Consider the following 12500-nt stretch of genomic DNA (forward strand, 5'->3'; position numbering starts at 1 on the left):
CCATCATCACGATCATCGTTGTCGTCATCATCATGACGAGCATTACCTTCACGACGATTATCGTCACTATTGTCATCATCATCGTCTTTTCCACGATCATCATCGTCATCACGATCATCGTAATCACGATCATCATTGTCATCACGATCATTGTCATCACGATCATCATCATCATCACGATCATCGTAATCACGATCATCATCGTCATCACGATCGTCATCGTCGTCACCACAATTGTCGTCATCATGATTGTCGTCATCACGATCATCATTATCTTCACGATCATCGTCATCATTATCATCATCATCGTCGTTTCCACGATCATCGTCATCACGATCGTCGTCGTCATCATCACGATTGTCGTCACCACGATTGTCGTCATCACGATCATCATCGTCATCACGATCATCGTCATCATTATCATCATCATCATTGTCGTTTCCACGATCATCGTCATCACGATCGTCATCGTCGTCACCACGATTGTCCTCATCACGATCATCATTATCTTCACGATCATCGTCATCATTATCATCATCATCGTCATTTCTACGATCATCGTCATCACGATCGTCATCGTCGTCACCACGATTGTCCTCATCACGATCATCGTCATCACGATCATCATTATCTTCACGATCATCGTCATCATCGTCGTTTCCACAATCATCGTCATCACGATCGTCACGATCGTCATCGTCGTCACCACGATCGTCGTCATCACGATCATCGTCATCACGATCATCATCGTCGTCATCGTCAGTGACATCTGAACCGCTGCGCGCCGCTAGGAGCTGGACTACGCGAGGATCTACGCCGAGATGCTGAAGCCTGCATTCATCTTCGACGGACGCAGGGTCCTGGACAAGCTCCACGTGACGCTGCAGCGCATCGGCTTCCAGGTAACCCGCAGCAACCCGTCACGTGACAGCTAGCCCCACCAGAAGTAATCCGATTACAAAAGTAATCCGATTACAAAAGTAATCCGATCGACTGAGTAATCCGATGTACGTTCGTACGTGTTGGACTTCTTATGTACGTAAGCCGACCGAGCTCATGGGAGGCGCGATTACAAAAGTAATCCGACTACCCAAGTGATCCGATCGCCCAAGTAATCCGATTACTTTCGCACGTGCGTTGGACTTTCGCGCCGTACGTAGCCGACCATGATTTCGAAAAGTGTATTGGTTTGGCCATGTTTGTGTTGTTGTAGTACAGAGTTAGACTGATGGCCTTAATCTAAGTTGCCTTGTTGTTGTTGTTGTTTGACTTGCATCCCACTGGGATTTTTGCACACAGTGTTTGTGTACGGTGCTTTTTCTGCAATATTTTGCTGTCTTTTCTTGGATTTTCTGTTTGCACTCAGTCACATATTCACTACAAGATGTTTTTTGTTTGTTGCGGTTTCACCCGATTCAAGAGCCGAATGGCTCACAGGGCTCTACACCTAATACATGAACTTGACCTTCAACTTGACCCCCCCACCCCCCCGACCCCCCCCCCCTCTCGCCACGCAGGTGGAGACAATCGGCAAGAAGTTGGTGCTGGACTCAATCCCGTTCACCCCGTCGACGCAGCCCAAGGTGCTGGACTTCCAGATCCAGCGCAAGAACAGCAGCGCCATCTGAGCTGCCTGGGACGCAGAGGTCGCAAACGGGTTTTGATTCCTTACCCGTACCCGGCCGCACCAGGGTCGCAAACGGGTATCCGTTCCCTACCCGTACCCTACCCGAAATGAGTGACAAACGGTTACTCACCAGTGACTCACGGCCTACCCGTACCCGTACCCGGCCGCACCAGGGTCGCAAACGGGTACCCGTACCCGTACCTGGCCGGGTACGGGTATCGGGTATCGGGTACCCGGTTGCGACCTCTGCAGGGACTGCGGAGGGAGCTGGTAGGAACACGTTGGGTTGCTCGGTCAATGGCCTGCAGGGTCAACGGCGGCGTGGTGTATTCCGCAAATATGCCCGACTGTGAGGGCGGGCACAAGCCGGCGTGAGTAGGTGAAACGTTGAGTTTTATAAGGGCACCACGGGGTGACCAGCCCCTCCCCACCCAGCCCCTCCCCACCCTCTCCACCCTGCCCCTCCCCACCCAGCCCCTCCCTCCCCTCCCCACCCTCCCCTCCCCACCCTCTCCACCCTGCCCCTCCCCACCCTCCCCTCCCCACCCAGCACCTCCCTCCCCACCCAGCCGTTCCCTTCACGACCGACGGACACAATAATCCCCTGTGGGCTGGTGTAACCAGGAGGTTCCTACCAGTACATTAAAAAAAACATATTTTTGTTCCAGTGTTTATAATCACGCGACAACCCGATTTGATATTTTTGTTGTTGTAAAACATTCAAGGCTGGGATGATGCAATCTACTTCGATATGAACGCGAGAGAATAACACAGTTTTATTCGGGAATCGTTACACACTTATGGGTTTGCCATTAAATTCAATCAAACGATGATCAAATTTTAATTTTACACTCTTTCATTTAACTAACTGTCTGTTAAATTTCGATTTAAAGCTTCTTTCGTGACTGCAGGGATTCATCTTCTTGGTTCTTTCGGTAAAGTCACGAGAAGGGAAATAGACGCTCCAAGCCTGGGGTTGTCATTCAGACGCTGTCTTCTCGACAGACCTGTTCTTCACCTGAGGACGGCTGCTTGTGTTGTGGCCGAAACGTCGTGAGAATTATTTTATTTTTATTATTTTATTATTTCCATTCTACGTGACTTTACCGAAAGAACCAAGAAGATGAATCACTGACTGTTGTTGTATCCTCAAATCTTGTAACTCAATTTTAACCCACTTCCCAACGTGGTATCGACTGTAAACTTGGTATATTTACGTCATACTGATGACAATACGATATTCTATCATTAAAAATATTTGTTAAAAATAATTTTTTACATGTTATGTTTCGGCTTGGGTCTAATTGTCCACGCTCAACTGACGTTGGCTGTAATTGGCCACGACCCCTTACGTTGTGCAATCTTCAGGGCCACTTCCTGGAGTCGTGGAGTTCTTCCATTACTAGTACATTTCATTAAAGCGTGTTTTTTACAAAGTTTTTTAAAATGTTACTTATTCCCTTTCCCCGTTTAACAATCGTGGATGAATGATAAGCCTCGAGTGGCTGCCATGGGGGTTACGTTAATTCGGGTGCTTCAAGTTTGGGGGTTTATTTTTGCGTAATCGGCAACAGCGTGGGACAAAACCGGTTACAATTTTTCTGCGCATCTAGAAATGTGTGCAACTCCCTCGCCTGCTGTACAGGAGCGCGTGGGTTCGATCCCGACCCTGACGCCTGCTGCTGTATATTTGGAGTTTGCGTGTCTCTCTCTCTCATCATCATCATCATGGTGGCTACGAGATGTTAACTACCTCGCCTGGTATACAGGAGGTCGTGGGTTCGATCCCGACCTTGACACCTGCTGTACATTTGGAGTTTGCATCTCTCTCTCATCATCATGGTGGCTAGGAGATGTTAACTACCTCGCCTGGTACACAGGAGGTCGTGGGTTCGATCCCCACCCCTGACGCCTGCTGCTGTATATTTGCGGTGTCTCTCTCTCCGTGGTCGCGTGGATTTTTCTCCGGCTCGTCCGGTTGTTCCCTTCATTTACAATCGACGTCACACGTTCAGAGTATTTGGCTGCAATACATTTCCACGTGGTGATGATGGTGGTGATGATGATGATGACGGTGGTGATGATGATGACGACGACGATGGTGATGATGATGGTGATGATGATGGTGATGATGATGACGACGACGATGATGATGATGACGATGATGGTGATGATCTTACACAGCTCAGTGGGAGCCTTACCTGCTGAAATACAATAAAGAGTTCATAGTTTATGTACACACGTGTGTTGAGACTTCTTTTGCAAACAACACAGCCAGCCGTGCTAATCGGAGGTGCGGTGATGATGGTGGTGATGATAGTGGTGATGATGGTGATGATGGTGGTTGTGGTGGTGTGGTGGTTGTGGTGGTGAGGGTGATAGTGGTGGTGATGGTAGTGGTGATGATGGTGATGATGGTGATGGTAGTGATGTGGTTGTGGTGGTGAGGGTGATAGAGGTGATGATGGTGGTAGTGGTGATGATGGTGATGATGGTAGGTGTGGTGGTTGTGGTGGTGATAGTGATGATGGTGGTTGTGGTGGTTGTGATGGTGAGGGTGATAGTGGTGATGATGATGGTGATGATGATGGTGGTTGTGGTGGTGATAGCAGTGGTGGTTGTCGTGATGGTGAGTGGTGGTGGTTGTACAAAACGAACTCCCGAGTCAAAGGTTAAAAAACCACGTCTCCCGCCCCGACTTTGTCGTCGCGTACACACAAGACAAAGATCCCCCGTGTAGCCTTCAACAGACTTTTGGGACAAGTGCGTTCTCAGCGAGCGTCGCCTAGGAACACGCTGGCGACGTCGATTCATCCTCTCCGTAGACTCGTCAAATGCATCAACCAACTCGTTCACCAACTCGGCCGAGAACTTAGTACATTTACAGTGAGGGAAAAAAATTAACCCGTAAAAACAAAGTTTTTCACTATAAATCCTTTATATGCGTGGCATCGGTTTTATTTTATTATTCATTTCCGTTTTTCTTGAGTAAGAGTTTCATTTTCATCACATTGGTATTTTAAATTAAATATAAGGAAAGTCGTATATAAGGATTATAAGGTTTTCAGTTTTTGTACGATTGTTTATATTGTACATTTTTGTTGTTTTCTTGAATAATTTTCTGTGTTTAGGAAAAATATATGATTGTGTTAGTGAATTTTTTTTTTCCAAAAAAGTGGAAAATTTTGGAAAAAAATTTTCACGAAAATAAATTGTCACGCAAACCAGTCTGTGTGAAAATGTCAGCTCGATTGGATCACGGGAAGTGGGTTAAAAAACGACCGAAAGATTTGCACGGTCGTAAGCGCGCAAGCAAGCAAGCGAACTTAATATAAAGGATTTAAAAAAGTATTTGATCCCCTGCCGATTTTATACGTTTGCCCACTGACGAAGAAATGATCAGTCTATAATTTTAATGGTGGGTTTATTTGAACAGTGAGAGACAGAATAACAACAAAATACAGAAAAACGCATGTCAAAAATGTTATAAATTGATTTGCATTTTAATGAGGGAAATAAGTATTTGAGAATTCCGTCGTGTGTACATTCTCTCACACACAAAACGCAAATATCCCCCGTGTAGCCTTCAACAGACTTGGGCCAAGTGCTGCTAGCGGCGAGTAGCAGCGCCTATGAAGGCCCCTCACCATGTCTCCCCGGTGGCGATGCTCACCACACACTCCACCGCCGTGCCAGGGCAGGACTCGTTTGAGGCCGAGTCGACCTAGGGGGAGGCCCCGGGACCGGTTAGAATTATCCGCCGTGGGTCGTTGGTGGCCGTGAGCGGGGAACCGAACTCGGAGCGTCTCCGCTGGTTCCGTGCGGCAAGCGCTGCCGAGATGTTGACTACCTCGCCTGGTGTACAGGAGGTCGTGGGTTCGATCCCGACCCTGACGACGCCTGCTGCTGTATATCTGGAGTTTGCGTGTCTCTCTCATCATCATCACGGTGGCTAGGAGATGTTAACTACCTCGCCTGGTGTACAGGAGGTCGGTAGCCGTGGTCGGGGGGGGGCGATCTTGCCCTTTGCCGTGCACCGTCGGGGAGCGACCGGCGGATTCGTCTCGACGCCGCGACCGTTTCGAGCCCCGTTAACGAGGCTCCGAACTCGGCGGTGGTGACGGCGCCGGCTTCCGAAACCTCTCCACGAAGTCCTCCAGGGTGAGCACTTCCCCGTAGCCGACGGACGGGTCCATGCTCACGAAGTCGTCCAGGTTCATGACGCAGCCTGCGGGAGGGAGCGGGGGGGATGACGGCCGCGGCGATTCGTCAAAGAGGGGGAGGGGGGTGCACGCATTGGCGGCTAACGAAGACAAAGATCTCCCGTGTAGCAGAGGTCGCAAACGGGTTTTGATTCCTTACCCCTCGTACCCGTACCCGGCCGCACCAGGGTCGCAAACGGGTACCCGTACCCGGCCGTACCCGTACCCTACCCGGCTGGGTACGGGTAGGGTACGGGTATCGGGTACCCCATTTGCGACCTCTGGGATGAAGCCACGTTGCAGGCGCGGGTGGGTTGATTCTAGGAACTTGAATTGTGAGAAGAGACAAGACGTTGGGAAATGAGTGACAAACGGTTACTCACCAGTGACTCACGGCCTACCTGTACCCGTACCCGGCTGGGGACGGGTAGCCGGGTATCGGGTAGGGTACGGGTATCGGGTACCCAGTTGCGACCTCTGCCGTGTAGCCTTAACAGACCGTTGGGGCGAGTGACGTTAGTAACAGGCGCCTATGAAGGCCGGCACGGCACACGAGGGGGTGGGTGGGTGGCCAGCGCCACGCCCGGCCGCCTTTGTCTCCCCGGTGGCCATGTTGTTGTTTTACATGCCGCAACCAGGTACTCGTTTGAGGCTGAGTCGACCTAGGGGAGAGGCCCAGGACCGGTTCAGATAATCCGTCACCGGCGTTGGCCGTGAGCGGGAATCGAACGCGGGTCGCGGGGTTCGTAGCGCTAACCGCTGCACCACCGCTCCCCCATAGGGTACAGACGCACACACGGACAACGATACCAGTACCGGCCATTCGCCACTAAGTGACGGTGACATCACCACGGCACCTGTGTCAGGCCAGACACACGCTACACACAAGCTACTCACACATGTTACACACACACGCTATTCACACATGTTACTCACACGCACGCTACACACACACGCTACACGTTACTCACACACGCTACACACACGCACACTACACACACGCACGCTACACACACACTACACGTTACTCACACACGCTACACACACGCACACTACACACACACACGCACACTACACACACACACGCACACTACACACACACACGCTACTCACACGCACGCTACACACACACACGCTACTCACACGCACGCTACTCACACGCACGCTACTCACACGCACACTACACACACACACGCACACTACACACACACACGCTACACACACACACGCTACACACACACACGCTACTCACACGCACGCTACTCACACGCACGCTACACACACGCACGCTACACACACACGCACGCTACACACACGCTACACACACACGCTAAACACACACACTACACACACGCACGCTACACACACACGCTACACGCTACTCACACACGCTACACACACACACGCTACACACACGCTACTCACACGCTACAGACACACACTACGCGCACACACACTACGCACACGCACGCTACACACACACGCTACACACACATGCACGCTACACACACACGCTACACACACATGCACGCTACACACACTACACACACGCACGCTACACACACTACACACACTACACACACACACTACACACACTACACACACTACACACACGCACGCTACACACACTACACACACTACACACACACACTACACACACTACACACACACACTACACACACTACACACACTACACACACTACACACACACACTACACACACTACACACACACACTACACACACTACACACACTACACACACTACACACACGCACGCTACACACACTACACACACTACACACACACACTACACACACACTACACACACTACACACACGCACGCTACACACACACCTTCGGTGTGGATGCACGGGTGTGGTGGAGGTGGTGCCCTCCACTGGCCCAGCGCGTCACGCATGTGTGAGCGGTCCGACGCGAACGTCCTCACAAACGTGTCGGCAGGGACCACCCGCAGCCTCCTGTAGGCCACACGGGGGGGGGGGGAGATGTTAACTACCTCGCCTGGTCTACAGGAGGCGGTGGGTTCGATCCCGACCCTGACGACGCCTGCTGCTGTATATTTGGAGTTTGCGTCTCTCCCTCTCATCATCATCACGGTGGCTAGGAGATGTTGACTACCTCGCCTGGTACACAGGAGGCGGTGGGTTCGATCCCGACCCTGACGACGCCTGCTGCTGTATATTTGGAGTTTGCGTCTCTCCCTCTCATCATCATCACAGTGGCTAGGAGATGTTAACTACCTCTACTGGTATACAGGAGGTCGTGGGTTCGATCCCAACCCTGACGACGCCTGCTGCTGTATATTTGGAGTTTGCGTCTCTCCCTCTCATCATCATCACGGTGGCTAGGAGATGTTGACTACCTCGCCTGGTATACAGGAGGTCGTGGGTTCGATCCCGACCCTAACGCCTGCTGCTGTATATTTGGAGTTTGCGTGTCTCTCTCTCTTCTGTCGCGTGGATTTTTCTCCGGGTCCTCGCGTTTTTCCCCTCCACATTTAGAATGAACGTCACGCGTTTATAGTATTTCGCTGCTGCTGCTGCTATACATTTCCTAGGCTCCGCATTCTCCCGTAACCGCATCAGTTCCATCTCTTCTCCAGCCGAGCGTTGTGCCCGTTTCGCCTACCCTCCATCCGGCCAAACGGAAGGTGCTTGGGCATGCAGCAGTAGTAAAAAAAAAAATCCCCCCCCCCGTGTAACCTTAACAGACTGTAGGGGCAAGTGCTGTAAGCGAGCACCTATGAAGGCCGGCACGGCACACGAGGGGGTGGGTGGCCAGCACCACGCCCGGCCGCCTTTGTCTCCCCAGTGGCGATGTTTACTGCACACCGCAGCAGGTAACTCATTTGAGGCCGGGTCCTCCTAGGAGAGGCCCAGGACCGGTTCAGATAATCGTCACCGGTATTGGCCATGAGCGGGAATCCAACTCGGGTCTCTGGCGGGTTCGTAGCGCAGCGTAGCGCTAACAGACACACTTGGGCACGAGTTTACTTTGACGTCCGTCACGTGATTGAAAAAAAACACAAAGTGGCCACGGGCCGACCTCCGGTAGCGACGTTTGAGGTCGCGGTCCGAGCGCAGGGCGTGTGCGGCGTAGGAGTCGAGGGTGCAGGGGAACGGCAGCGTGGTGTCCAGGTCGTACACCAAGCTGCTGCTGCTGCTGTTGCTGCTGCTGCTGTTGCTGCTGTTGCTGCTGTTGTTGCTGTTGCTGCTGCTGTTGCTGTTGTTGCTGCTGCTGCTGTTGTTGCTGCTGCTGCTGTTGCTGCTGTTGCTGCCATCTCCGGCGTGCTGCAGCAGTAGCAGCACGTGGTAGTCCTAGGTCGGCGGGGCGGTGCGAGCCGGGCGTACAAAGACACACACACACGCATACAGACACACAGACACACGCATACAGACACACAGACACATGCACAGACACACACACAGACACACGCACACAGACACACAGACAGACACACGCACACACACACACGCACACAGACACACACACACGCAAAGCCACGCGCACACACACACGCATACAGATAAAAGGGTAAAAACCAAATGATCATATTTTTTCTTCTGGCAAATGAGGTTCCAATGGTGTAAATGCTTACCCCGAGCTCTCATACTCTGATGGTGCATTGTCTTTGAGTTGTGCGCCTTTTGGCGTCATCTGGTCCAACCCATGTGAGACTAGGCTCTAAGGAAAGCTGTCTCGGGTGTGGACCAATCAACTTCAAGGACAGTGCATATCATTATCAGAGTTGTGTTTTTTGTTTGCATTACGACTGCAGGTATTGTGGTCTATGCAAACATGACTCCTTGTAAAAAAAGGTGTCAGTTTTGTTGCCAGATAGAAGGGTAAAAAAACAATTATCATATATTTTTTACTGGCAAATGAGGTTCCAATGGAGTGACTCATCTCATCAAGCGGATATTTGGTGCAGCAATAATTAACGTCAACAACTGAAGCACAGCGTCGTACAAGTGTTCGTACGATGTGTGTGTGATGCCACGGGCGCAGTTGTTCACGTACCCAGAGCACAGGTTCGTCTGTGCCTTGCTTGCACCTCTGTCTCCACAAGGGCACCTGCAACACAGCGGCCACCGTTCACAACGTGAGTTGCACAACGTGCAGAACTTACGACGTGGCTGCAGGCATGATGTGTGTGTCTTCAACGCAGACCAGAGGTCGCAACCGGGTACCCGATACCCGTACCCTACCCGTATCCGGCTACCCGTACCCGGCCTGGTACGGGTAGCCGTTTGCGACCCTGGTGCGGCCGGGTACGGGTACGGGTAGGCCGTGAGTCACTGGTGAGTCACCGTTTGTCACTCATTTCCCAACGTCGTCTCTTCTCACAATTCAAGTTCATAGAATCAACCCACCCGCGCCTGCAACATGGCTTCATCCCAGAGGTCGCAATCAGGTATCCCGATACCCGTACCCTACCGGATACCCGGCCGGGTACGGGTAGGGTACGGGTACGGCCAGGTACGGGTACCCGTTTGCGACCCTGGTGCGGCCGGGTACGGGTACGGGTAGGCCGTGAGTCACTGGTGAGTCACCGTTTGTCACTCATTTCGGGTAGGGTACGGGTAAGGAACGTTTGCGACCCTGTACCCGACCGGGTACGGGTACGGGTACCCATTTGCGACCTTGGTGCAGCCGGGTACGTGTAAGGAATCAAAACCCGTTTGCGACCTCTGCTTGGGGCTAGGCGGTCGCGACAGACCAGACCCACCGTTCTCGCGTCGTTGGATATGAAGACGGCGTAGAGTCCCTGCAACGTCCGCCCCCGCCCACGGACGTGCTCGATCAACTTCCAGACGTTTTCCTCGCTGCGATGGGACGGGAATGGGCGGAACGAACATGCTTGTGTTGTGGTTATTGCAAACATGATGCCTTGTATGAAGGTGTCAGTTTTGTACCAGTTTAAAGGGTAAAAACCTACCACTATATTTTGCCACTGGTAAAGGATGTCTCATAGTGTGAATGCTTACCCCGAGCTCTTAATACTCTGATAGTGCGCTGTCTTTGAGTTGTGCACCTTTTGGCGTCATCTGGTCCAACACCATGTGAGACTCGGCTCTAAGGAAAGCTGTCTCGGGTGTGGACCAATCAACTTCAAGGACAGTGCATATCATTACCATTATCAGAGTTGTTTATTTTTGTTTGCATTTTGACTGCTTGTGTTGCGGTTATTGCAAACATGATGCCTTGTATAAAGGTGTCAGTTTTTGTACCAGTTTAAAAGGTAAAAATCTACTACTATATTTTGCCACTGGTAAAGGTCTCATAGTGACTTTTGCAGCTGTTTTAGACTAATTTCAGGGTGCTGATTCCAAATCTGATCTCATATTTGCTCTATCACATCTCATTTTATGATAAACATTTTGAACAGACACACACATAATCACAAATTTCCATTTTATAGGTACACCTTTAATGAGGTTGTTATTTCGTAAGTGTTTTGGCTAGCATTTAAAATTGTATTTTTAGAATGGTATTTACCCAGCAAAGTCACAATGTCTGCCTAATTGTTGACTTTGGCTAATCCTGCACTGCCGTCTGGTGGCCAAAATTAAAAAAAATATTTTAAAACTTTTAATTTTATCAGGTAAGGCCCTCTGAGCTACTATAAATACAGCTCTTTTTCAGAAGCGACCTGGCCATTACAAAAGATATCTCAACTTAGTGGCCTTATCATCATCATTATTATTATGTGGAAATGTACAGCAGCCAAATACTCTGAACGCGTGATGCTGATGATACATGTGGAGGAGAAAAAACGGGGGACGTGGAGAAAAATCCACGCAACCACAGAGAGAAAGAGACACGAAAACTCCAAATATACAGCAGCAGGCGTCAGGGTCAGGATCGAATCCACGACCTCCTGCATACCAGGCGAGGTAGTTAACATCTCCTAGCCACCTTGATGATGAGAGAGAGACACACAAACTCCAAATATACAGCAGGTGTCAGGGTCGGGATCGAATCCACGACCTGCTGTAGACCAGGCGAGGTAGTTAACATCTCCGAGCCACCGTGATGATGATGAGAGAGAGACACGCAAACTCCAAATATACAGCAGCAGGCGTCAGGGTTGGGATCGAACCCACGACCTCCTGTAATCCAGGCGAGGTAGTTAACATCTCGGCACCGTGACGCCCATATCACTGCTGCGCTCGTGCCAGGCTAGGTGCACTTTGAGGCCATACGAGGTGCTGATGGCTCGCTGACAGGAGGTGACAGGACAGACCCAGCAGGTGCCACGGGTCGACTGACTGAGATGGCTACTGGCAGATGCACCACCTGTGCCCCCTACTGTGCCAGGCTAGGTGCAGGTTGAGGCCACCACCAGTATCACCACCAAAGACAAAGACCCCTCCTCCCCCGTATAGCCTTGTTAGACTGTCGGGGCAAGTGCTGTTAGCTAGTAGCACCGATCACCGCCACCACCACCATCATCACCACCACCATCATCATCACCACCATCATCATCATCACCATCATCATCATCACCACCATCATCATCACCACCACCATCATCACCACCACCACCACCATCACCACCACCACCATCACCACCACCACCATCATCACCACCACCATCATCATCACCATCATCATCACCATTACCATCACCACCACCATCACCACCA

At 51.1% G+C, this 12500-nt stretch overlaps 2 protein-coding genes across 5 annotated transcripts in view; one reads left to right on the forward strand and one right to left on the reverse strand.

The window, feature by feature from the left end:
* LOC133357757 (UDP-glucose 6-dehydrogenase-like) overlaps positions 1-12500 on the forward strand; it is a 110212-nt gene that overhangs the window by 14597 nt on the left and 83115 nt on the right. For 3 of the 4 annotated variants that reach the window (XM_061575865.1, XM_061575867.1, XM_061575868.1), the window contains exons 11-12: positions 792-902; positions 1518-2092. In XM_061575865.1, the coding sequence (XP_061431849.1) occupies positions 792-902; positions 1518-1628 (222 nt within the window). In that variant the 3' untranslated portion in view covers positions 1629-2092. Of the gene's footprint in view, positions 1-791; positions 903-1517; positions 2093-12500 lie in introns of those variants that run through there. The other variant, XM_061575866.1, reaches the window with a different exon arrangement.
* Positions 5035-12500, reverse strand: part of NTAQ1 (N-terminal glutamine amidase 1) — an 8488-nt gene continuing 1022 nt past the window's right edge. The window contains exons 2-6 of the mRNA XM_061575890.1: positions 10580-10676; positions 9871-9924; positions 8896-9167; positions 7684-7808; positions 5035-5855 (exon numbers count right to left, since the gene is read on the reverse strand). Of these exons, the coding sequence (XP_061431874.1) occupies positions 5719-5855; positions 7684-7808; positions 8896-9167; positions 9871-9924; positions 10580-10676 (685 nt within the window). The 3' untranslated portion in view covers positions 5035-5718. The remainder of the gene's footprint in view (positions 5856-7683; positions 7809-8895; positions 9168-9870; positions 9925-10579; positions 10677-12500) is intronic.

This window comes from Lethenteron reissneri, chromosome 59 (assembly GCF_015708825.2).
Source record: "Lethenteron reissneri isolate LAM-NWPU_2019-01 chromosome 59, ASM1570882v1, whole genome shotgun sequence".
Taxonomy (NCBI): domain Eukaryota; kingdom Metazoa; phylum Chordata; class Hyperoartia; order Petromyzontiformes; family Petromyzontidae; genus Lethenteron; species Lethenteron reissneri.